General features: G+C 42.5%; 1 protein-coding gene across 1 annotated transcript in view; it reads right to left on the bottom strand.

The window, feature by feature from the left end:
- The window catches only part of si:ch211-57n23.4 (immunoglobulin superfamily DCC subclass member 3), a 31,155-nt gene extending 5,615 nt beyond the window's left edge, over positions 1–25,540 (bottom strand). The window contains exons 1-9 of the mRNA XM_034705085.1: positions 25,278–25,540; positions 13,673–13,978; positions 11,424–11,568; positions 10,899–11,029; positions 10,587–10,724; positions 10,340–10,498; positions 2,612–2,777; positions 339–589; positions 95–259 (exon numbers count right to left, since the gene is read on the bottom strand). Coding sequence (XP_034560976.1) covers positions 95–259; positions 339–589; positions 2,612–2,777; positions 10,340–10,498; positions 10,587–10,724; positions 10,899–11,029; positions 11,424–11,568; positions 13,673–13,978; positions 25,278–25,326 — 1,510 coding nt within the window. The 5' untranslated portion in view covers positions 25,327–25,540. The remainder of the gene's footprint in view (positions 1–94; positions 260–338; positions 590–2,611; positions 2,778–10,339; positions 10,499–10,586; positions 10,725–10,898; positions 11,030–11,423; positions 11,569–13,672; positions 13,979–25,277) is intronic.
- Between the last annotated feature and the right edge of the window lie 2,212 nt (positions 25,541–27,752).

Below are 27,752 nucleotides of genomic sequence, written 5' to 3'. Positions count from 1 at the left end.
CCTGAGGTCATTAAAGTCCCAGAGGGCTCAATGTGAAGGCTCTGAGCTGGAGAAAAAATGAATCCTTCCATGGTTGAGAGTTTTGTGTTCTTACCGCCCCCTAGTGTTGTGGCCACCACGGTGCTGGACTGCTGGCTGGCTCCCAGAGGCGAGTAGGCCTTCAGGTAGAGGGAGTAGGTGGTGGCTGGCTCCAGGTTGGCTACGTCATGCTGGAAGGTTCCTTTACTGATGGCTTCCTGCAGCTCCAGACTGTCGGGCTCTGATGGAACACATCATTTCAGATTATTTCATGAAAACAAAACACCCCCCTCACCCTCTCTTCTATTACCGACTCTCACCTCCGATCTTTCGGATGTGCAGCACGTATCCGATTATGCTGTCAGTGACCTCAGCAGGTGGCTCGATCCAGGTGATCTGCAGGGCATTTGTGGACAGGGCGCTGGCTGTGAGGCCCTCGGGGGCCGCGGGCAGGTCTTTAACCTGAGCCACAGCCAGGCGGGCGCTGGCCTGGTTGGTTCCGGCGCTGTTCTCTGCGATGCACTGGTAGATGGCCTCATCATCTGAGCTGATCCGGGTCAGAGCCAGAGTGCTGCAGGGACAAACGACAGCTGAATCAGATCAATGTGGTCACATCTAACAGACCATGTCCAGACTCGTCTCTGTGGGGACTCTATTTGAGCTTAGGGTTCTTAGAGGAGGTTTCTATAGACACTGCTGCAGTTATCAATAACTGACAGTTTATTTCTCTTTCTGCTGATCCTCATGTTAAAACAATCACTGAGTTTGCAGCACGTCCCTCCTGAATCAAAAACAAGTCCAGTTTAACGCTAACACAGCATCAGTTCATCTGAGAACAGCTGATGGTTAGCGTAGCTTCATGTAATCTGTCATCACAGTGTAGGTCTCTGTTGCTTGGTCCTCCATCAGGTTGTAAACACTGCACTGTGACTTTTACAGCATGGTGTCCTGTCCTGCCTCCTGAAACTCATTCCTCTCCAACCCACCACCCCCCTCATGACAAGGAGGACTCCCCGCTGTGGGGGACGTGTGTGAACAAGCACCTGTACCTTCACGAATCATAGTTCTCAGTGCACACTAAAGCAGTGACACCGTGCTCACACTATCTGCAGTTTGTCTTTTAGCTGCTGCTGCAAACTCCTCCACAACAACTCTGACGCATGTGACTACGACTGCTACTGTCACAGCTATTGTAGTGTTAAATCACAAGTCTACCTCGCCTCAGTGGACACAGACTAAACCTAGGTCTTGGTTTCTAGATCAAACATTATGATTTAAAGCCTCATCATGTGGTGTGCAGTATGCTCAGTAGGTTAAAACACTGCACACACACTTCAAACAGAGTGGAGGAAACTAAGGTGCTAAGAGCTGCTGGTCAGTCATGTCTCAGTTCGTACAGCTCTTGCGTTACTTCTTCTACTAATAACACTGCAGCTCACTGTTTTAATGCTGTTATCACTACATTACTGTTAGCTTATCACCTCTTAAAGCCAGTGATACATAAAAGTGTATTAGCTTTATTTATTTATAGCTAAACTGTCCTCCAGAGATTTGTCAATTAGAGAAAAAAAAAAAGACCCCAAATCAACAAATTCAGCTTTTTAACGCACCAATGAATCTTTAAATCTGGATTACATACGCCCAGGTTATGGGGTTTATTATGAATGAAATTGATTTAATCTGTAAGAGTATTCAATCCTTTATCATTCATAAACATACAGTACTATTGTAGATATAATGAAGTATAACACTGAATTGAGGGAGCACTCATCACAGGCTGCAAGAGTTTCAGCAGCTTCACTCTGCAGTGCTGCCATCATGTGGTCAGACTCTGAACTGCAGCGCTCACACAGGCTGCTGATTCTGAGAGGTGACTTACACAGAGAGACAATTGCATCTCAGGCTGCTGATTCAGAGGGAATCTTCTCATGTATCGATTGTATGATCCTCGAGGTGTGAGATAACTTACTTACACTGAAGGAGTCAGTTCAAGGCCACGAGAGAAAAAGCTTTAAGGAAAAATAACAATGTCTGCACACTTCATGCAAGGAGAAAAAAAGCAACCTTCATCTACTTCATGACTGAAAGAAACCTCCCATATTTAAACTTGTTCAACTTTATATTTGTCACAATTTCTTTAATTTTTTACAGAAATGACAGAGTGTGGGATTCCTCCTTGCTGTCTTTTATTATCCCCTTCAGGTGATTGTTTCTGCTGTTTTATTTTCATTCAATAATACAGATCTTTTAAGGCATGGTTGAACTGTTCAGGTGTTTCTCATCACTACACCCTGTTCTTCTTTTTAAATGTAAATCTGATTTCTAAAAGAAGTGTTCTCTCACTCATGAGAAAGTGCTGTGTGCAGAAAGAGAGAGAGCTCTCTCCAAATATTCACAATGTTACTGTTGTATGACTCTTTCTTGCTCTAATGAGTGTTTTGATGTCAAACATTATCTAAACCATACTGAATTGATCCTGTTAATTCAGGTTGGAGTGTTTTATCAGCGCAGTAGTGATTAAAAATTTTCATAGGTATTCATAAAATCCTCCAGCCGTGTGACGCTCCTCGCTGCAGGGGCAGAAATCACTCACCTGTTGTTGTTGGTCAGCTTGACGTTGTGTCCGGGCATCAGCACCTTCCCGTTCTTCAGCCAGATGAGGTGCGGCTCGGGGACGCCCTGAGCCACGCAGGTGAAGACGGCGCTACCCCCTGCTGGTTTCGAAACAGACTGCGGCCACTGCAGGAACTCAGGAGGAGCTGGGGGTGAGCAGAGAGGAGGTCACATCATCTTTCAGAAAGTCAGTTTAAGCTACAACACAGAATTATTGAATGGAGGAAATCTGAGGTGATGTTTGGAGAAATTAAGGAAATCAAAGTGTGCTCAGGAGAAACAAATAAATCATGAAATGATGTGTTTACAGGTTTTTGTTCCTCAGAGTGTATTTGTCTTTGCTGCTCAGACAATGCAGGATAGTTTGACATGTTACAAAGACCTGATTAGTTTAGTAAGGGAAACTGAAACTGTCAGATTTAAACACACACATATAAATCCAGTTTAGGACAGATGCATGGACCCCTCCCCTCAAACACAAGAGAGCTAACGAACTGAGACGAGGTGAAACTCAAGGTCACCAGAATCACTGATCAATACTGAGAATTGATCGGCTGATGAACGGTCAGCTGAGGACGCCTGACACTTTCTAACAGAGAGAGGAGGAGAGTGATACAGGGGAGGACAGATGGAAGCCACTGACAGATTACTAACACACACACACACACACACACACACACACACACACACACACACACACACACACACCTACACACACACACACACACACACACACACACACACACACACACACACACACACACACACACAAAGAAAGAAAGAAAGAAAGAAAGCAGGGATGCAAACCCTGATGTATAGTCAACCACAGTTAAGCAAACATGCACTGAGCTGGATGTTCTTCATTTTATCTACAGTCATGGCCAAAAGTTTTGAGAATGACACAACTATTAATTTTCACAAAGTCTGCTGTTTCAGTTTTTATAATGGCAATTTGCATATATTCCAGAATGTTATGAGGAGTGATCAGCTCAACTGCAATTAATTGCAAAGTCCCTCTTTGCCTTGAAAATGAACTTTATCACCAAAAACACATTTCCACTGCATTTCAGCCCTGCCACAAAAGGACCAGCTAACATCATTTCAATGACACACAGGTGTCACACACATTAACACAGGTGTAGGTGTTGATGAGGACAAGGCTGGCGATCAATCTGTCATGATTGAGTGACTGGACACTTTAAAAGGAAGACGGTGCATGACACCATTGTTCCTCATCTGTTAGCCATGGTTACCTGCAAGGAAACACGTGCAGCCATCATTGCATTGCACAAAAAGGGCCTAACAGGGAAGTTTATAGCAGCGAGTAAGATTGCACCTCAGTCAACCGTCTATCCAATTATCAAGAACTTCAAGGAGAGAGGTTCAATTGTTGCCAAACAGGCTCCAGGGCGCCCAAGAAAGTCCAGCAAGCGCCAGGACCATCTCCTGAAGGTGTTACAGCTGCGGGATCGGGCCACCACCAGTGCAGAGCTTGCTCAGGAATGGCAGCAGGCAGGTGTGAGTGCATCTGCACGCACAGTGAGGCGAAGACTTTTGGAGGAAGGCCTGGTGTCAAGGAGGGCAGCAAAGAAGCCACTTCTCTCCAGTAAAAACATCAGGGACAGACTGATATTCTGCAGAAGGTACAGGGACTGGACTGCTGAGGACTGGGGTAAAGTCATTTTCTCTGATGAATCCCCTTTCCCATTGTTTGGGGCATCTGGAGGAAGGCTTGTTCGGAGAAGACGAAGTGAGCGCTACCATCAGTCCTGTCTCTTGCCAACAGTGAAGCATCCTGAGACCATTCATGTGTGGGGTTGCTTTTCGGTCAAGGGAGTGGGCTCTCTCACAATCTTGCCTAAAAACACAGCCATGAATAAAGAATGGTACCAGAACGTCCTCCGAGAGCAACTTCTCCCAACCATCCAAGGGCAGTTTGGTGATGAAGAATGCCTTTTCCAGCATGATGGAGCACCTTGCCATGAAGCAAAAGTCATAACAAAATGGCTCGGGGAACAAAACATTAAGATTTTGGGCCCTTGGCCAGGAAACTCCCCAGATCTTAATCCCATTGAGAACTTGTGGTCAATCCTCAAGAGGCGGGTGGACAATCAAAAACCCACAAATTCTGACAAACTCCAAGCATTGATTATGCAAGAATGGACTGCCATCAGTCAGGATTTGGTCCAGAAGTTGATTGACAGCATGCCAGGGAGAATTGCAGAGGTCTTGAAAAAGAAGGGTCAACACTGCAAATATTGACTTATTGCATGAATTCTGTGTAATTCTCAATAAAAGCTTTTGATGCTTATGAAATGCTTCTAGTTGTATTTCATTATACCACAGAAACATCTGACAAAGACACCTAAAAACCCTGAAGCAGCAGACTTTGGGAAAATGTAATATTTGTGTCATTCTCAAAACTTTTGGCCATGACTGTACAATCATGTTTGTCTAATTTCTGGTCAGAATATCTCGTACACTTCATATGAGCGACGCTGAGCTGACAAGTCCTTGTAAACCAAAACATTTGCTGTCTAAGACACACTTTTAATTCCCTTTGTGTCATCTTTAAAGTGAGCTGCTTCCTATACACCTGTGTGACTTTATTTAAGCAGGAGAAACACAGAGCAGAAGTTTTTTGACGTGAGCTTCAGGGTTGATGTGATTGAATTAAAACACTGGACTGTAGCTGTATTCACTCACATGTTTTGACCTGCTGTGTGGTGTGAAGTTAAAGAAACCTAAAGAAGGAGGTCAGTCAGTCTGAGACGATGGAGGGCTGCAGTGATGAATGTGCTCTTATTGAAATGGTCACTCTGCTGCTCTCCTTTCCCCTCCTCTGGGGGGTGCAGAGGGGGGGTCACAGCCAGTGTTTAGGTCAATAGATCAATGAGATGCCGAGTGTGGGCTGAAGTGTGTGTGTGTGTGTGTGAGTGTGTGTGAGTGTGTGTGTGTGTGTGAGGGGGCCGATCTCCCAGCATATATATGCATGCTGTATTGTTCCTGTGATATTGAACTGGGCGTCAGGAGGAGCAGTGAACCCTGCATCTGTGAGGGGGAGACCTGGACTGGGTGGGGGTCAGCAGGCTGTCAATGTGTGTGTCTTTGTGTCTGTGTGTGTCCTCTAGGGTCTGGAGACGTATGAAGTTCAAGCACAGACTCAGATTTGTAAATAAGGGAAACCTTTTCTGTTTTTCCAGAATGTTATCGAAGGTCAAAGCTCGTTGAAGTAGTTATTTTCACTTTTTTTTAATATGTTGCTTTAATGCAAGTTTATTCTTGCGAGTCAAAAAGCCACTGAAGCAGAAACCTCATCCTTCAGACTGAAGAAAGTTTCACTTTAAAATTCAACTAATGTTTTTTCTGCTTTTCTTTAAAGCTGTTTTTGAAACCAAAAGTGGCGTCTGTGCTTGTCTGCAAGTGTCTTTCAGCTTTGTTTTTCAGCATCCTCTTACAAATTTCTGTCAACAAACATCTTTTGTTCTCTGCAGAAGGTTTTGTTCGATTTGGCCTCAAACTCAGTGAGGATTAACAAAAGTTAAAGAGGGACACATGCAAATGTTTCATGCAGAAAGGATGTGTTTAGGGATTCATATCCTTACATACAAACTTGATTATTTTCTTATCACTCATGCACAACTGCATTGTACTCTGAAGGCTATTTTGGGGGTTGCATGGAGGTGAGCATGCAGTATTGTCCAGGGGGGGCAAAGCTCAAGAATAAAACATATCAAATGTTCATATTTTTGATCTTTTTGCAGAAAATACAGCTCCAATGGAAGAGATTTCTGCAGAGTAAAAGAGCAGCAAGTTTTGTTTTTGCTGTGAAAGTCAAACTCTGAGAGACATAAAACAGCGATTGTTAAGTAGGAACTTATAAATTAAGATGAAATAAATGTGTACTCAATGTGCACACTCTGAAATGAATCCTAACTTTTCATTTAAGTCATAAAATCTGTTATAATGAAAATGTGTGCCTTAGTTTGTGACAACTCCTGATATTAATGGTACATATATGTCTTATTTTGTTGATGAACTTAAAGCTCCTGTGAGGAAATTGTTTGTTGATTCTGATCTTGCTGATGGTTGCCTTTGCAGGTCATAAAGAGTCATCTGTATCAGCTTCAATCTGCATCAGGGGCTTTAACTTGAAGTCATATGGTGATACTTTTTTAAGAGTGAGAATTAAATATTTGTTCTGCAGCTCCTCTCGTCTAAACACTCCAGAGATGGAGGGGTGACCGTATTTAACGCATCCTTCCCCATAATGGCCGCCCATGCTTTGTGTCCCCCCCTTCGTAGTGACACCCGGGTCGCCCTCACTCCTCTGTGGGGATGCTATCCATCATCCAGCCCTCCCTAATTAACCCTGAGACCACTCCTCCTTTCTCCCTACACCTCCCTGTGAGTCCGTACTGACTCCTCCCCATCCTCCTATTTCCCTGTGACCGTTTTCCCTGAGCCTGGATCCTTCTGTCGGGGTCAGGGGGCAGAGGTCAGAGGGTGTAGGTCACTCCACACCCTCCTCTTCCTCAAGCACCTTGCACCCTGTTTGTCTTTGTCTTTTTGTCTCTCTGTCCTGAACGTGAACGTGGACTCTGAGACAGAGTGTGTGAAAGTTCAGACCTCAATAACCTCCAGTCACACAAACACACACAGACACACACATACACACACACTGAACTTGACTTTGCATCAACAATAAAAACAGTTCTATGAGTCATCAAGTTATCTCTACACTTGAACCTCGAGCCTCTCCGGCTGGAAGACAAAGATTTCTCAGAAAACTACTTGAACAAAAGTCAGCTAATCTCTGAGACACCTCACACACACGGAGCTGTTATTGGTGCAAAACTGTTTGTAAATGTGCAAGCACATGCACAAATGCACTCACAGATCCATACTCCACATGGTCCACTACCCGTCTTAACTCCAAGTCCTGCAGGTTTAATCAGAACTTGTAAAATCCTCTTTATTTCTGCACAAACATGCAGACTCACTAATTTTCCTCAAACTCTGTACACCACATCGTGTGCGTTCATGTTTTCAGACAAAGCTCTTTGTTCTCTGCCAACACCAAACAGAGAAAGCTGATCAATAAATTAATGAATATATTAGAGATCAGCCCCCAACCACAGCAGAGGGGCTGCCAGTCACTGAGAGAGTGACAGGGAGAAGTATTGATTGATCCGCTCAGAGAGTCGGACACAGCAGGAACACTGAGACTCAATTTAGATGTTCAGTACCATGAAATGTGTTTCGGTTTGAAAAGTAGAGATTATATCACCCTGTTGGTCATTCAAATGCACTAAATTTCCTGTTTTTAACGTCCCCTCCAGCATTTTATTGACGCTCTGTAAACAAATTTAGCTCAGAGACTCTAACAGCTGAGTCATCGACAGGGTTTGCTTGTTTTTGGTTGTTTAGTACAATTGTCACCAATCAACGTATCTTATAATTTCTTATTGTGTCTTAACAAACTGCGCCTGACTTCAATACTATATCTTATCGTATTGTACAGTTTGGTATCCTCTAGTCCTTCTCACCCCTTCACAAATCCTATCATATCTTAATGTATTATGTCATATATTGTATCATACTGGATCATAACCTAAAAATAATCCTAACTGTACTGTTTTGTACCGCACTGTACCATATTATATCTTATGGTTTCGTATGGTTACATCATGGCTTTTTAATCATAACTTCTCTCAGCACGCCACTGTATTGTTAACTTCTTTTTTAGATGTTAAATTTTTGTATTTTGCACTTAAGTATGAATACATCTAAAGGGCTACTAGGATCAGAGGATGGCGAAAGAACAGGCAACTACCCGACTGACTCACCCCGGACTCTGCTACTTTGGACGTTGGTTAAGAATGTATTTATAAAATCTGGGGACTAATTATTTGATGTAGAGTATTTTTGACATCACATCACAAACCTTTATTAATTGTTTTATCCTATGCTTCAGTTAACTCTTCAAAATAACACAGCTTGAATCTCAAGACGTGTAATGGAATAAATGTTTAGAGCACTGCAGAGAGCGAAGGAAACTCTGGATTCACAGATTCGCCTTACAAGATAAACCCTGTTCAGACATCCTGGTAATTTAAAGAACACACATATTCACACTTTCTGTCTCTTCCTGAGTGTGTGAGTGTGTGTTTGTGTGTGTATGTGTGAATGACTCTGAAGGTGAGGCTGCTAATTGATCCAGCCACAGAACAGCCAGTTAAAACTGAGCTAATGACATCAGCTAAGTGGGTGTGTGTGTGTGCAATGACGTCTGCAGGGTGATGATGGATGAGACCACATCATACAGACCCCCCCCCGACCCACACACACACACACACACACACACACACACACACACACACACACACACACACACACACACACACACACACACACAGAGTGAGCTGAAGATGGGTGTCAGAGCTTAATTGTTACAGAGGAAGTGGACAGAGTGTGCATATGGAGGTGGAGGATGGAGTGGGGGTCTCACACCACCCCCATTATAACAATCAAGGCCAAAGGTGAGAAGAATGGGTGGAGCTTGATATTGACCCTCTCCTCCTCCTCCCCCCTGCTCTGATGGAGGTCTGCTTCAGGACTTATTAAACAATGGCTGCATCAGATGATCAGTTTTTAAGACATGTACAGCATGAATACAGGATAACTCTTGATTCTCACTGAAATAAACATCTCTAATATTACTTCATCGTCCCTCCCCTAAAATGTTACAATGAAGTAACATTTCAAAATTAGATATTAATGATTCTTGATCTTTCAGTTTCATTTCTGTGTGTCACCTACATTAACTGGACCGAGATGTACTATTTTGATTCATCAGACCACAGGACAGTTTTCCACTTCAACTCAGTCCATCTTAAATGGGCTCAGGTCCAGAGAAGTCTTCTGTTTCTGGATCATGTTTACATATGACTTCCTCTTTGCATGGTTCAGTTTTAACCTACATTTGTCGATGCAGTGATGGACTGTGTTTGCAGACAATAGCAGAAGTGATTGTGAGCCCATGCTGTGATTTCCACTACAGAGTCATGTCTGTTTTCAATGCAGTGGTGTCTGAGGGACTGAAGATCATGTCCATCAAGTTTTGGTTTTGTTCCTTGCCCCTTTTGTACAGAGGTGTCTTCAGACCCTCTGAATCTTTTAATGATATTATGTACTGTAGATGATGAAATCCACTCATTCTTTGTCATTTTACTCTGAGGAACATTATTCTCAAACTGTTGCATTTTTGATTCTGGTGTTAAAGCTGGTTGAGGTTGAGTTAATCTTTGAAACTTTATAGAGTAGATTACCGTATAAAACTGTATAAGGAACACTTCCAGCGACAGGAATGATGTCTGAGTTTTTGAGCATATAATCGCTTTGTTCAAATGAAAATAAGAAATCTATCAGGAGCATTTGTATCAGTGTTCTCGCACCTCTTATCATGCTACAACTCCGGCTACAATCTAGGACAGGTAAACTGTCTGCATCCATGCATAACTCAAATTATTTAGATGGGTTTAAGGTAGGCATTACTTTACTGTTTGTACAGTTTCAGGAGACACTGACAGTCAGAGATCTCTTCTAAATGCACTTGGAAAATCTGAGTCCTGTATCACAGACACTTGCGCAATTGCAGGATAATATCTCAAAAACACTTGATCAGTAATGCAGTCTGTGTCCTCACCTTGTACCACGAGTCGTCCGAGTGCCGTACGTCTCATTCTGGTGCCCGGTCGGTTTGCAGCGCACACATAAACACCTGAGTGCTGCAGAGAAACATCTGAGATCATCAAGTTCCCAGTGCCCAGAACCTGGATCCCCTCCACCCCGATGGAGCGTCCGTCTAGAGAACAGGCACAGAAAAACAGAGGTTAGTGTGTGAAATAAAATATGCATGTTATTGTAACTTCTCTAGAGTTTTCCAGCAGTACCGAGCCTGCTCCAAGAAACGATGGGCCTGGGGTTTCCTGTGGCGATGCATTCCAAGATGGCCGTCTGGTGGACTGTAAGGGTCAGATTCTGAGGCCCAGACAGGATCACCGGCTCCTTGTAGATCCTGGGAGCTCCACCTAGATGAATTGAACATAGATGAATGTTTAACAGAGATTTTCCTGCTTGCTGTCACTTTTTCCTTAAAAACTTCAAAGTACTTCCAAAATTAAAAAATCAAACCTTAAATAAAAAAGAAACAAAAGCTGTGTGAAAATCAAAAAAGCAAGATAACGCCACGTTTCTCCACTCACCTGTGATGTTGAGCACAGCCTCGTGGCTAAAGCGAGTGTTGGCGATGTTGTTGGCGACACAGCGGAAAACTCCGGCGTCTATCTGTCTCACACCTGTCACCTGGAGGATGCCCATGGGCAGGAGTGTGTACCTGGAGAGAGGGGGAGGTTAGAGACACTGCAGGGACAAAAGCTGCATTATATCGTTACAATCCTGGCCTCCCCTTCTGGGCTCCGTTTTGGTTTTAAGATTGTGCTAATTATTTTAAAAACCTGTCTGGATCTGACTCAAAGCTTCAAGCAGAACTTGAAAACTAAAGGCGATCGTGCTTTCAGGATTTAGAAATTCTGCTTTCAACTTTGATTTTCAAAAGATGAAACTTCTTGGAAAAGCTGCAGAATTTCAAACGTCTTCTACTTCATACAGTTTTAGTTGAAGGATCCTTATAAGCATACAACAGTCTTAACTTTACCCAGCTGTAGTTTATGTCCTGTGTGTGTGTGTGTGTGTGTGTGTGTGTGTGTGTGTGTGTGTGTGTGTGTTACCTGTTGTCGGAGGTGTTGAGCGGCACTCTGTCTCTCTCCCAGGTGATGTTGGCTTCAGGTACTCCGTTGATCTGACACTGGAAGCGAGCGACGCTTCCCTCATCCACAGACATGGAGTTTGGGTGTGTGTGAAACTTTGGAAGAGCTGAGGAACAGAAAACACATGGTCAGCCATAAAAACTTGATTAATACATCACCTAAAACATTTATATCAATAAAGTTTCACTGTGGCGATGATAGGCCGCCTCCTGAGGGCACAAGATAACACCTTTATGAGTTGGAGTTTACAAAGGAGAGAGAGGAGAAACTTCTGAGCTAACTGGAGAGCAGAGAAATCCAGAGTTACCTGGTGGTGCAGGTGTGTAAACTGTGAGCTCATGAACCCAGAGAGCCCCTGCTGTCAGGAGTGGGGCTTGGTAACAACAGACCTTTCTGGATCAGTCTGCATCACTCACCATCCAGAGCTCCCTGCAGCCTCGCTGAACGATTCTGTTTTACCCGCTCTCTTCAATTTTTAGAAGTTACATCAGAAAACCAGAAAAGCTGAATGTAAGTGCGTCTTCAGAGTAAGTTTTTATCTCTCACTCTTTTTCGATTGCATAATGACACAACCCATGGTCCACACTATACTGTAAGTTCACCTTATGAAAACACACTGTGTTATCTGCTGAAGGGGAAGCTGAGATGAAATATTCTTAAAATGACATCAGTGTTTGGGTGGGACTTTCTAAACTGATTGAAATGAGGTGTTTGAGTTGACCACGTCTGCAGCACTCAGTGGCTTAGCTTCCAGAATTCTCAACAAAGTGGTCAAGCTGACCGTGGGTAACCCTCTACAATTCATACAACCACACTTAAAAAAACAACTATCTCGTGAAGCAGTGAATATATTTTAAATAATCACTGTCAATCATGATGTTTTGGAATAAAAACTGATCTGAGTGTCGCGGAGCTAATCAGAGATCTATGACTTCATATCTTCCAAATAGATTTCAAACTTTGCTGCATTAAAATAGATTTTCCTCCACCCTGTTGTATTTACACCATCTGCCATTTCTACATTTCATTCCTGTTTTATCTCCCAAAGCCCTTTCCCAAAGAGCATTTTCAATTGTCTGATAAACAGATGAGAAAACAAAGATCAGTTTACTAACCCTTACACACATTCAACAATCTGTGCAGGCTGATTTTTCAAATCAATTATTTCAGTCCATCTCTAGAGAGGCTCACAGGATGAAATATATAAATAAGAAACTGCTTTTTACCAATTAAATTTCTGAATTGAAAGTATTTTTCCATTTTATTTTTGTGCAGTAGTGAGCAGACTTGCATGGTTAGTAGTTGAACTTATTATTTTTTTCCTCTATGTGCCCATTTTTGCCCCTCATATTGTGCTTTTTCCACATTCCCGAAGCTTTGGAGTAACATCAAACAGCGTTAGCATGTCCAGGACTTCCACACAGGGGTCCTAATAACCTGGTAGCAATAATCAATAAGGGTTTATACCAAAGAGGAGGGGTCTGCAAATGAGAGAGCATCCCCATGGCAACTCATTGCATTGAGGTAAGACCACCTCCACATTGCCATAACTCTCCTGGATTACCCATAAACCCCTGGTGTTATTTGTTTGAGTGGAGGGGAGGGGTGAAGGGAAGGTTGTACTCTTCAGTAGTGCAGGTGTGTGTGTGTATGTAGGCGTGTACAGTAACGTGCATTCAGAGTAATTTATGGCTGTTTCATAATGAGGAGCTGTGTGTGTTTAGGTGAGGGGCCATGCAGAGGATCAAAGGGTCTGAGAAGGGTCTGAGGGGGGCTCTGGTTGCTGAGTTCGGTGCTGAGGTGTTCACTGTGTGGAGCGTCATTTATAACAGACACTATGGGATGTTTTGACAGAGGGAAGGAGACATGCAGGGATGATCTGTGGGACGTCTCTGCTCTCTGTGCATGTTCATGGGCTGTGGTTAAAGTGGGTTTTAGATGTTTAAATGTCTGAAGAGAGGAGAGTTAGTTTTCTTCAGGTGGGAAAAAATGCAGAACTGCCGACTTTGTAGCTTTCACATAAATATCACTTCAATAAGAGGTCATGATTGCTTGATTTTCTGTGTTTCTGCAGACTTTAGAGCCTCTTAGTTCAACGTTTCTACATATCAGGGAATAAGACTCACAGTGATACCTCCTGCATGCTGCCAAGCACATCCTGCATGTCAGAGAGTACACAGACTGAACTAGTCCTGTTCTGTTTCACTTACATGCCAGGAGGACTTTGGCCTTGCGGCTGACCAGCATGCCATAGCGGTTCTGGGCGGCACAGTCGTACTCGCCCATATCCGCATCACTCCCGTCTCTGCGTTTCTGGAAGCTCTGGATGAACAGCGTCCCATTTGCCAGCACCCGAACCCGCGGGCTGGTTGGTAAAGGGACCCCATTCTTACGCCACGTCACCATGATGGGCTCCTCGCCCTGAACTTGACAGTCCAGAAGGAGCGGGCGATCCCTCACAGCGATCACGTCACTGGGCTCCTGCAGGAAGGACAGCTCTGAGGCCAGACAGCAGCCTGAAAACAGAAAGAGAGAAGAGATTAGAGGAGAGAAAGAGCTGTTTGACTTCTCATCTTTTAGTGTGGGGTAAACACCAGACGAGCTGCCAGGGTTATGGTTTTCCTTTAAAAACCATGTTTGGAAAGTGATCTAGAGCTTTGATAGACCGACTTAATTTTCATTAAATCTAAAGGGAATATCATCCCAAGGTCTTCTGCTGCCTTTACAAGTGAAAATGTAAAATCATGATCCCATTAATGAGACGTTACATGCACTAAAAGTGGTTTAATAACAAGTGTTATGTGAAGGGGACCTGAGGCCTTTCTGTTACCAGCAGCACCGACACACAGACTCAAGATATGAAGTAGTATGATGCTCAACTTTAAACTCTGTGCTCTGGTTTACTGAATATATATCTGAGCAGCACAGAGTCAAGCAGCCTCGTGTTTTATCATGTATCTGTGGCATCAGTACTTACAAACACTAAAAAAGTCACGTGAGTCAGGGGTAGACCAACAACTCCCACATTTTAATCTTTAAAATGGAGCGACACCTTTGAATGTCCCTTCTCCCCCTCCATAGTTTCACACCTTTGCTCTTATAAATCTGCCCATTGATTGTCATGCTACCTTTTCAAAACACAAGAGTCGCTGATCTACCTCTGCCTTTATCCTTTATTTCATGTTTCTATAGGCTGTTGCATCAAGACTTTCTATTTAACACAACAAAGTCAGACAGTAACAACTGAATGAGACAATGGAAGACCAACAACTCCCAGGTTTAAAACAGTTTCTGCTAAAACCTTTTTGTTGTCATTGCTGGTTTGGGTCTGTTCCTTCAGTCCACTGTGAGACAGTTTTATTCTGTCTTTCATGAGGCGCTTTATGATTTTCTGTTTTAATGAAAGGCAGATCACTAATATAAGAAAGTTCAGGAAACTAAAAAGATTAAATGATTCATCACTTCCATCTCTGAGCAACAGGAAAGAAAGACCCAGGTTGTATTTAACTGGATTAACCCTTCAAATCATTAGAAGTTATGTACAGTGCTTGTTTAAAAACTGTCCCTCCAATCGGTCCTTACTTTCACACACCTTAAGAAGACAGAAGACGTACAGCGTCACAAAGTAAATCATACAGAAAGGTTGGATGGTCCTCTCTCTGTGAGAGGCATGGTTTGCACACCTATCTGTTTATTCATACAGCACTTATTGGGATGCTACCTCCTTATATATTTCCTCCTTGCTCATCTGGTCCTCTGGAGCACATCACACCAAGTCTAATGATTGGCTTTGGCTCCAGGTAGAGTTAATTCTGAGCTTGGAGGATCCGCTTGGATCTCACTACAAAGCACTTTAAAAAAGACTGCACTGGTTTCTTTGAGTTATTTTGGATCCTGAGGTGTAAACTTCTTCACCCCTGATTGTTTTTCCTGACTTCGTTTGAACTTTACTTCTTAACAGCATGTCTGTTTTTACTGATCATCTTTTTATTTTGAGTTTATGTTTTTCATGTGTTTATCTTGCATTTGAATGTTTCTTGTATATGATCAACATTATTGTAAATGAGTGCTTCATTTTGAGTCTAAATAAAGAGAATTATATTTATGTTGCACGCCAGACTGCTTTAATAAAGTATTACCTCCCAGAGAACTGATTGCGTGTCTGCTGCCCAGTTAACTTTACTGCTTTATTGGGAGGTCCACAACTTTAGGGCTGGATCTAATCTTACCATTCCGGACACCAAAGTTATACAAACACACAAATGAACTACTCAACTGAAGCGTCAGTCGAGTGTTCTGCACCATAAAATGACTGGTTTTAGGGTCAGGTCTGCATGTAGAGAGTGATGTGACTGCTGTTTCTGCTTCTTTTACTGTTTTGTCAGAAAGATCCCAAATTATGAAATATAAAAAAGGGTTCAATTTTACAAACATTGTCCTTTAAGGACAAATTTTTCCCAACAATTAGATCTTTTATCTGAAATGATTGGGACTTTCTGCACAATAGCATGCAATAAATCGTATGTGGGAAAGCAACCTCGCTCAGCAGGAGTAAATATATGGAGGATGATAGAAAACTCAACTTATTTCACCACAGCATCTCATGGTTTCAGAGACAATGGCCCAGGGGGCGGCTTCTTTGTTGGACACAATATCCAAAATCTACCAAAAACCTCAGCCAGCACCAAAAACCCTCTGATTTGATGGATGGTTCATGTGGTTTTGCGGCCTATAATGCTTTTACTGAAGAAGACCCACAATGGAGGCTGAATGCCAGCGAGCCATCCAGCCAGAGAGGGCAACAACAATACACAAGAACACAGGCGAGGTCTGCAGGGGTCAAATTAGGAGCGCCTCCATTGAAGCAGGAGCCGATTGTGATAATGCTGTTGTGACTATGCTTATTTGCTCCCAACTTAAAGCAACCTCTGTAAAACATCCCCCCAGCCACCCTGCACCCAAGGGCACCATCTGCCCCTTCTTATGCATCCCACCACCCCTCCCGTCTCTTTCCATCCATTCAGATCCATCTCCGAGGTGACTTTCCCATGCCACCAGAGCTCTGCTCCTCGCCCTGTCCCCGCTTCACCGTGACCTTGGTGACACTCCCGTCTCCTCCATCTTTTTTGGTGCTAATGTCCTCATATGCAAAGAAAGAGCCTTGAACTCTGGCAATGGCCACTTTCCTTCCCAGCTGTGAGGCAGGAACAATTGCAGCTGCACTTGAACCTGCACCATGACTTATCAGTGTCACCAAGTCTGGCATCTGCTGAGCCAAATCTGGCCTTCACTGCAACTCCTCCAACATTTATTGTTGTTCAGCTGTCAAACATCATCCCACACACAGCAGCCTGTAGATGAACTTGACTTTGGATTGTGTAAAGTTGTTTGGTTTTACACTTGCTTCAAGTTCATTTCTTCTCTGAAAGCCAGCTGGAGCTTTTCTGCTGATGTTTCTAACATCATGTCAGGACACTTTCAAATCCTCATCTATTTAAACCTCTCATTAAAAATCAAACAAACCAAGTCAACATTTTCATTCACATTTAAACCAAGCCATAGAGAAACCACTAAGGGTGAGATCCATTCACATCTCTGCCTCCAACCCAATACAGTGGACTTTACAATGGTAGTGAGACTCACAGCTTTGAAATATTGGATTAAACATTTGAAAAGTTACAGTTAGAGCCCTGTTACTCCACATAAGCAAGACCAGCAGGGCTGGGTTCTGGATATCAATCTCACTGTGCAACAAAATGAGGAGCGTCCACTTTTACAACTTAGAAAATAATCCTTCAGGTTGCAAGGGATATTGAGGAACATCACATTGTATGGTATGGTATGGTATGGTACCATTATCTTTAAAATTGATATTGTTTTAGTGCTTAATCCTCTACAGACTTGGACGTAACCTTTCCATGGTTAGGTAGTGGAGGCCTAAAGGCAACTAAAACCGAAACTATCTACATGGATGAAGACCTCTTTGGCACCAAGTCAAGAGCCAAGTCCAAAAATACAAATTCTTCATGTTTGGTTCAACTAACTCAAGACAATTCCCCCGCCCTCCTATACTTACTCTTCAATGTGCACATACAGATCAATTCAATCATTGAAAACTTTAGATGATCTGTAGTTAATAACCAATCATCTGTAACCCATCATCTACACTGCAAATATTCAAAACTAACAGTGTTTTTTTTTTGTCAATTGGGTTATGACAATCTACATGTGAAGTTTCTTGATTTACAACATTATTCTTTATTCAAGAAATGTAAATCTTACAGAAAATAAAGGACAAACTGCAGCACACTGAAATGACTCTACTGTGACTTTACTGTGACCCTCAGGTTTGCACAGAAACATGTTAATAGCTCACAGTAAAAGCAATACAGTCATTTCAGTGTGCAGCAGTTTATATTTCATTTACTACATGTGTGTTTCTGCAACAGACTGCTATCTGAGAATGCAAGTTGGCAGTGCAATAAGAGTCCTGTTCATTGTTTCTATCATACTTCAATCTTATTTCAAGAAAATTGACAAGCACTTTTTTCTTACTTCATAGGAAGATTTTTTCTACTCATTACTCAAACTCATATTTTTAGCCTGTAATGTCTTGAAATAAGCTCAGGTTCTAGGACTGCATTTTGACCCATACCATCTGCTTTTCTTTCTCTTATCCAACAAAAACACTCTGACTTGTTGGTTTTCCATCGCCTTTTAATCCAACGTTATCACAGGATATTATATATCCAGCATTAAAACTTTCTGATAAATGTTGTGCATCAGGGTATCATGTCATGGCATGTTCAGCGATCAAAAGTGCAGGGGAGCTGTATTCTGCTCTTTACACAAGCAGGTTGGTGCCTCCTTGTGCATGTAGTGGATGAAATATTTTTCAGGTTTTATAAGAGCCCATCAGATTATATATTATGACTTGTAAAATACAGCCAGGGATCTAACCAACAGCCTGGACACAGAGCAGAGCCCCCCCTCTTGATGATCTCTGCTATTGGCTTCACTGATGTGTCACATCTAGAAATGAGCATCTGCCCTCCGTCTAATGAGAGATCTCCCACCCAGCAGATGCAGCCAGCAGAGAGGATAGTGGGTCCACTGGTCAGCTGTGTCTGGACAGGCTGATAGAGCCCTGAACCCCCCCATAAGCCCGCCCTCCCTCAGGCCTGGTAATGAAATTCAGGGCTCCCAGGGGGGGACTTGAAGAGTGTTCGGTGGCCACGGTTATTGAACACATGGTGTGGCGACCTGTGAGGCCTGAGAGCATGAGAGTGATGGAGGAAGGTGGAGCAGCAGTTGAAGTAAACCAGATCTACACAAACTAGGTTATGTCATAGCTCTGATTCATAAAACACTGCATCAGATTATCGTTGATATATCTGCCTGGTTTCTGGTAAAACAATGACAATAAAACGATGTTTTAGATCAAGTTTCCTTTGAATAACTCCTAAAACAGAGACACCATTGGATGCAACATATCATCAAACATCTTACAGTCCAACTAAAGGCCATCAAACACTCTTTGATAAAACTGGAGAGTTCATTCTTAAACTCAGGGACAGATCTCTAACAGAAAAATGAAACATTGGTAAAGCTCCACTCAAAAGCTTTTTTGCACTATCTTTGGGTTTGATATCATATCAGGACACATAGCTCAGGTAAGCTAATGTAAGTCACTTAAAGTCATGTAATCAAGAGCACTGCACAGGAAAGTTACAGCTGGTAATTCGACATGTTCACAGACGGCCGTTTTGGGACCGTAAATGCAAGTATTGACATTTATGCAGATGATGCCGTGATATACTTCATCAAATCTAAACCAACCCAGGCTCATTATTGACTACACTTTTTTTTTCTGTACTGCAAACCTTTTGGGATGTAAAACATGTTTTAAGGATCACAATATCCATCAAGGTAAACCTCCAAGCCAACACCACATAGGATTGTTTTCAGAGCTGCCTTTGAATGTGTAACTGCACGGCTGCTTGTCATGACCAGAACACTCCAGAAAAATAGATTGAATGTCTATACTTCGATCCTGGATATATAAAGTTTAAATGAAGAGCAGTCTTGCATTTTTTAAAATCCTTAATCTTCTGAGGTTTGCGTTTGAACTTATCAGCTCTAAAGCAGGATCAATCTGGCTCAGGATTTATGCCTCATATCCAGCGAGATGCTCAGTATCAGAATATAAAGAACAACTTTCAAAGCAGCTCCTGGCTGGAGGAGTCAAACACCTTCCCTGCTAGCTAAACCTGCATGTGGTTTGATTAAGTGCATAGCATTCAGGATTGGAGCATTTTCAATATAGGGATCTGACCATAATGAGATTTTTGGAGGGGGTGGGTTGTCCAGCAACCCCCCACTATCACCCCGAGCCCCTCAGGGGTCATGAGAGAGTCAGGGGTAAGGAGGATGGATGGGTGTGGGGGTTGCTCGTGTCCAGCCGGAGCTCCTCTCCCAGCTCTTTCCTGCTATTGTTTGCTGGCCCTGAACTTCACAGATTTCTGCCCACCCCCCATAAAAAGGGACGGAGGAAGAGAAGGGGGTCTGATCACCATATACAAATCCTTTCATCAATTTATTTTTCCTTTATCCTCTCTCTCTCCCCCTTTAGACATCTCCGTGAGAAAGGCAAGCTTGGAGGGAAGCTTGGATTTGCGAGCAGAATGGAAATGAAATATTTCTGAAATAATCCTCTGCAAGGTTTGAGGCTTTGGTTGAGAAAAAGATGAAGTCTTAAGGTTTAGGATTAATATATTTAGCATTCAGTGCACTTTTCTGCAGACATACAGTAAGAGCAAATGTGTAACTTGAATGTAATGAAATCAGAACATGTTAAAAGTGTGCAAAATGTGCATTGCAATAAGTAACAGTGATCACCTTTTTAATGTTCTCCATTCATGTTAGCCTGAATAATCTCTGCTCAGAGGAGGGATCACCTTAAACACTGATTGTGCAGCTAACAGAAGGTTAAGGCTGGACAGGCATAACACCCATCGCCCCGGGGCTTCCTCCTTTGTCCCGTAATGGGAGTAAAACTCTCCTCACTCAGAGGGGGCTGTGTCACACAAACATGCTGTTGCAGCAGCTCTTAAGGGGGGCTGCAGAGGTCTTTTGTTTAAGCTAACTGATGGTCAGTTTGTGGGTGTCATGTACCAAGTTCAATGTCACAACACTGAAGGTGGCTGATGAAAACAATGACTCAAGGTGCTGCTCAAAAATCCAACAGGAGAAGTTAGACAGGTTGTTTCTTCATTCATCATCTGAATAAAACCCTGTTTAATCAAACTGGCCCCTCCAACATTCAGGACTGGACCTTATTTATGCCAGTGGTGATGCAATACCTGACAATAATACCTGCATAGTGATTCGTGCTTTGGTGTTTTGTTTGGGGAAATATGAAGCCTAATTTTCTGATAACATTTAGGTTGAATTTATTGCAGGTTCTTGCCCCTGACCTATTGACAACATGCTGACCCATGCACAAACTGATATTGGCCCCTAGGGCCTTGGGCCCCAGGACACCCCATCTGCATGTGGAGGTGGGTTTCTAATAGTCAGTGAGGATTAAAAAAGGTCCCATCAGCCAGTCAGGTGGATCAATAAGCAATAATCTCCAATGTGGTGGGGAGGAGGCCTCTTTGTTTGTCCTGCAGCTTTAATCAGAGAGGTGTCAGCACATAGAGAGGCTGCAGAGACTCATATTAAAGAAATTAAAAACAAAAACCCTGACACATAGAGCTTAAAAATCATTCTAACTGTGGAGAACTGAGCAGCCAGGTGGAGCTGTGACAGGTAAGGCAATCACCACTCTTGTGCACCAGAACTGATCCTGCAGGATTAGTGAATGCACCCTGGATGAATTAGACAGTAACCCAATGGGACCCAACGCAACCAATGGGTCTATGAGTTAAAATAGCTAATGCAGAAATTCCCAGAATGAACAGAAATAATGAGAACGATGGTCAAAACCTGTTTTAATGACTGCATCCAAACAGAGCTCACAGGTACCCTGAATCAGTAACTAAAGGTACCTTCCCTAGAGGCACTCAAACATATATTAACAATATCTTATAATGGACACTAAGGGTGCTTTGAAACAATCGCCAAAAAAAGTAAAACTGATGTAAGACGTCCCTAAAACAGCTGTGGAAGGTACCTTGAAACAAAGGATAAAGGTATCCTTATAACGGAGATAATGGTTACCTTGACAGGGAGGCAAAAGTACCTTGAAACAAACCCTAATGTAACCAAAAACACACGTTAAAGGTATCTTGAAAAAGACAATAAAGGTGAAGTAAAACAGAAACAAAAGAGACCATGAAACCAATGGTAAGGTACCGTAAAACAGATCTGAAAGGTACCTTGAGACTGATGCAAAAGTTACCCTGAAACTCATGGAAACTGATACCAGGAGTACATAAAAACAGAGGTTAAGAGTACCTTGGAACAGATGTTTAAGAGTGACTTGATTAGATAACAATAGGGTGCCTTGAAACAGACACTAAGGTATATTTAAACGTACCTTGTTCTGGATGCTAAAGGCTAATTGGAATCAAATGCTTAAAGTACATTGACACAATGCTAGAGGTACCTTGACATGGATGGTATATTTGAAACAGATACCAAGAGTCCTGTAAAACAGAGGCTAACAGTACCTACAAACAGATGTGTCAGAGTCACTTGATTAGATGCTAAAAAGAGGTACCTTGAAACAGGTTCTAACTGTTTATTTAGAGACAGGCTACAGAGGTAACTCAAAATTGGTTTGCAAAATGCATAAAATGAGAGCTGTCTAACATTTTAATGTATTAAGTGACGATGATTTTAGAGGTACTGTGAGGAAACAGAGCTTCAGAGGGTTCAGGAAACAGAGTACTAAGAGTTTCATAAATAACTGATGATCCATCAGTAGACATAAGTAACTCTCTTCATGTAATAAAGTTCAGAAAGCAGTGCCGGCTTCTTAACGCCTCATAGCGTCAGCTCATGATTGGATGAAGGCCTTCAGCCTCGTAATCGCACCTTTACATGCTCCAATCCTGTTAGCATTAGCCTAAAGTCTGCACAGATTGAGATGTTAGTCTCTTTTTCATCACACTGCAGGAAACCTGGACCACCTCAGGCCCCTCTCTGGTTTAAGCTGAGGGGTGTTTCTGCTGTGGGAGTGGGTGAGGAGCCGTGACAGAGGATGGGGGGCTGTGAGGACACGGTCATGGGCAGCTGCAGGGGGGATTAGCTAGTACACAGATATCTTTAATAAGGTCTCAATCTGAGCGCAGACTGGGGGCAGTGTTATGGAGATGAGGGTGTGAGGGTCAGGTCACTGAAGGCTGAGGATGTGGGGAGGTCTATTGTGTTTCTGTCCCCCCCTTCCCTTACTGCTGTGCTGACCAGAGGCCTCCCCCCTCCTGGAGGTCAGAGGTCAGTGACTCTCACCCCTCTCTGAGGTTGGAGCTGAAGAAGGAGCCGCCTACACCGTCTGCACTAACCCCCCGCCATGCAAAGTGCTGGATTTGCCTTTTATAGAATATCTTTTATCACCAAGTAAAACTTTTTGTTGTAGTCTGAAGGTCAATATTTGAGTCATCCTGAGTCTGGAGAGCTCAGATTACTCTGATTTAAGATTTTTATATCTAATTTCCTGAAATTTTCTCCCACTGGTAGGATCTGGGCTCATTAGAATAAAATAACACAGGGGATAAAGAGGAATAGATGAGAAAGACAAACTGTTTTTGGGTCTAGATATGACAAAAATATATCAAAACGTACCCCCTGATGTATAAACTGACATATTTAACTTTAAACTATCTGTATGTCTGAAAAACTGGTTTCTCAAACCACAAATGAACTTTTCCTCTTTGTCGAACACTTTTTTTTATGAGTTTAGGTTTGAATCTTTTCATGCTAATACAAGATTTATAAAATCCTCACATATGTTTGGTGTTATTATTTTGTAGGAATTATTTCAAAGACACCCCCAGCTCTCCATCCCCCACATCATCATCCATTCAGTATCCTCCTGCTTTCTCTGTTTGGTGGGAAAAAAGTGACACAATGGCTGCAGAACTTGCATAAATTTAAGAGGATGTTCTTCAACACTTTTTCCAACATACAGCTTAAAATCATTTTTTGCATTCACCAGAAAATCCAAGGTTCTTTATCTTTAATATCAGAGTTTGTTATGAACATAAACTGGCTGTGATCCTCATAGTGTTTCTAAATTAACATCCATGAAGGCCTCAAGATCTGGCTGAAAGTGTTGATCTCTACCAAAGGTTTATTACATCAGCTGTTTTTTGTGCAACTTGGTGCTTGTTTCATTTTTATATCTGGATCTTTTAAGTCAGTTTGAGTTTGCATTTTGTGCAGGGTTTAGGAGGAAATCAATTCACATGCATGCAGATATCGACAAGAGCTCCTAGAAATCACTCGATTCTTGTTGGTTAAACCTGGATTAGTAAAATGAGAAGCAGAGACGCCAGAACAAAATATATGACTGTACATGTTTTAACAAGTCAATCTGTGTATAAAGTGCTTTAAATACATCGTTCTTGGTGATCTTGTCGTTAAAAGTAATCTACTTTCACTCAATTAAGTTTGGAAATTGTTCATATTTGAGCAGGAACCTTACTCAACATACTGAAAGAGCCCTTTTTCAAATCTTATATCCTCAGTGAGGAGGCAGTGGGATCAAATTCAAGGGTTTACTCTGTGAAGCAAAACGTTTCAAGAAAATAGATTAAGACAGACTTCTATGTTTGCATTTATAAACATCAACGATGGAGCATCATGATAATGTTGCTCCATGTACTGCTCCTCAGGCTTTCTCCTACAAAGGCCTCAAGATTTTGCAGCAGTGTTATAACACTTTTTAACAATTTCTACCACAAATAAATCAGATTATTGGTTATTCTGGAACCTGCACCTTAAATGCAGGTATTTTCAGTCACTTTGAGTTTGCATGTCTTGCAAATTTTTGCAGGAAATCAATGTTAGTCACTACACATTCATGCAGATATTAACCAGAGCTTCTGTGATCATTTGACTCTTGGTGGTGAATCCTGTATTAGTAAGTAGGGACAAAGTGGAGCCAGTTTTTTCAAATCAAGACAATCAAGCTTTTTGAAATCAACATGTTAGTTCGAGTTAATTATGAGGGTTGCTTCTTTCAAAACTTGAATCCAGACAAGAAGGCATCATGATGATGGTCAAGGTTTACTCTGCTTTAGTCTGACTTGATTAGTGAAGGCCACATCATCTGGCTGAAAGTATTGTCACTATTTTGTCAGTTTTTAGATTCAGATGATCAGATCCACTTCTTTTGGACTAACATGTTCAAATTTAGATGTTTGCAGTCACTTGGAGTTTACATATTGTGCATATTGTACAGGAAATCATTGGAAATCAATTGACATGCATGAAGATATTGACAAAAGCTTCCAGTAATCATTTGATCCTTGATGGGTAAGTAAAAACATTTGAAGTTCTACAAATACAGTGATGAAGACATAGGCCAATAACCCTGGAGCACACACATCTTACTGACAGGGTCGATAGGGGAATGTTGGATCTACAAGATCAAGGCTTTAAGTTAAAAATATAGTATTTAATAAATAATCAGGCTGAGCTCAAAGACCAAATCTTAACTCTGAGTTTACTCACAGCTGAGGTCAAAGCTGCAGCAGGAGGTGCAGGTGCATCCTCTGCTCTCTGCAAACTTTCCCCATGTGCTCATCCTGACTTCTCAGAAAGCTGTATCAAAATAAAACCACTGCATTTAAAAGGTGTACTTACTCAAACAGAAGAGAGCTGCCAGGCAGGTAAGCAGGATTCTTGGTTTCATTTTGGTTTTCCTCACTCCAGCCTCCTTTACGTCAAAGCTTTTTACCCTTCAGACTTCTCAAAAATGTAAAAGTAATCCAAATGGAAAAACGTCTTCTTCTCTGTCCTCCCTATCTGTTTGTTCTTTGGTGATAAAGCTAAATGTTGAGTTTCTTTTATTAAATCATTTCTCTATCTGTCCCTCCTGGTCCAGCGTTGAACCACAGAAGGCTGCTGGTCACGTCCAAAGCCACTCGCAGAATAGTAGGAGGAGGACACCTCGGCCTGGACAGGGCTCATTACAGATTCAGTCTCATTGTTGTAAGAGAATGGACACTGATGAAGCAGCTTTCACCGGCCGCTGCAGGTTGGTCTCCTCTGGACCAATCACAGCCCTGGGGGTGATGGAGGGGTGGCAGCTCGGCCTGCGAGGCATGATTGATATTCATTTAAACAGAGAGCTGCTGGCCGGCCGCTCTGCCCCGCCCCCCTCAACCCTCAACCCTCAACCCTCAACCCCTGCCGGATTGACCAGCTGTGGCCTGAGCCGGACACTCTGCTCACAGCCTGAGATGGTGCACTGGTTAATTACATGCATGCTATTATCAGGTCAGGCTGGTGTTATAATCTACAGAAACTCACAGTGTTTCAGAGGTAAAGTTCAGTCTTGCTCTTTTGCTTTGGCTCTACTCCAAGACAAACAGACTCTAAGGTAAAACTGTCAGCTCAAACTCTGCTGGTGTATGAAGGTGTTCAAATCAATCAAGGGAAAGACGGATTATGTTTCATTCCGGACCAGCGCCATGCTCCTGAACTATGATTCAGCACCTTGGAACTCATCAGAAGTGTGTCCATGATCAGAGCAAGCTGCAGATATAGGTGCAAGGTTCAGAGGCGTGTTCATGCTCAGATTGCGTTTATAAACAGAGCTAATGCAGAGAGAGGAAAAGACTCATCCTGAGACTGGAGAACATGATGGTTCTGTCTCTAACTGGTCCAGAACCCAGCAGCTCAGCTTCATACCCCTGTCCTTGCTTCCCTCCACTGGCTCCCTGATTTGACTGATCTGATTTAAAGCTTGTATGAGTCAGCGACCCTGACTTACATTGCAAAAATTCTGACCCTTTATGAGCCTCCTCGCAGCCTTAGATCCTCAGACTCGTCTTCCTCTTCTTGTTCCAAAGTCAAGGCTCAATTCTAAAGGTGACTGGTTTTCCTCTCAGGGCCCCTCGGCTTTGTGACGACCTGCCTGAGGAGATAAAGTGTGCAGAATCAGTGACGTCTTTTAAATCACCTCTTAAAAGTAACTTTCAAGATAGTTTGGGCCATGGGAGATGCATTAAATGGATCATTCATGGTGTGGGAAGAGTGATTAATGATGATAACACATCAAATAAAATGTATGATCATTAAGTTAATTTCATTGCATTCACATGATTCACAAATCAAGACACTGTGAGGAATTGCTTTACTTTGTTAACAGGGACATAATTACTGGTTTAAGCTGTGCTTAATCGCGATCAAAAACAAAAACAAAAACGTGACAGTCCTAATATATAACCAAGATATTACACAGATATACATGTACAACAAAGGTTAGAGACTTTAAGAGCGATAAAGTGTGAGCTTTAGAGAAAATGATCTATAAACTTGGACTTAGAGAAAAGATTTTGATTGGTAATAAAATAAATGATGTATAACTGTGTCACTGGTTCCTGGACTTACTGAAACATAGACTTTAAGATACTGAATCTTAATTTACTTTGTTGGCTTTTAATTCATGTTTATTTATACCACCCAAATCACAACCAATGTGTTATCGGAAGACTCTTTCCAAACAGAGCAGGTCTAGACCGTAATCTATGTTCTATCATTAACAAAGACCCAACATCAAGACAGGATAAGATCCAGTCCCATCTTACAGACAGGACTCAGTCTGATCCCATCTTAATCCACCATGAGCAGAGCACTTTGCAGCATTTAGCAAGTTACAGCGGCAAGGACAAACTTCCCTTAACAGGCAGAAACCTCCAGCAGGACCAGACTTCTGCTGAGACCAACATGCAAGGGGTGGAGGGGGCTGGAATCGAATCCAGGCAAAGCCGCTACATGGGCGCGCTTCTTAACCATTTGGACAGAGGAAACTGTTTGGATGTGATTATTTCTTTTCGCCAGAAGAGTCAGAGGTTTAGGAAAGTAGTTAAAATCCAGGTCTAGTGTTCTTGGATGTGGCGCCTCCTGAGCTGAATGACTCATCGATGATGGGCACGCATGTCTTCAGGTCTTCTTTGAGGCGCAACTAATAGGTGTACTGTGAATCCACTTCATCTTTCAGGTGTTGGACTTTTACTTCGCTCTGCTTCAGTCTGTTCTCCAGCTCTCTGACGGTGTCCTGCAGGATGCTGTTTGTTCGGACATACTCTTGAAGGATGGGTGACATCTGCATCG

This window comes from Notolabrus celidotus, chromosome 16 (assembly GCF_009762535.1).
Source record: "Notolabrus celidotus isolate fNotCel1 chromosome 16, fNotCel1.pri, whole genome shotgun sequence".
In the NCBI taxonomy this organism is placed as follows: Eukaryota; Metazoa; Chordata; class Actinopteri; order Labriformes; family Labridae; genus Notolabrus; species Notolabrus celidotus.
Note: the sequence above shows the minus strand (reverse complement) of the source record. Positions and strands in the feature narration are given on the sequence as shown.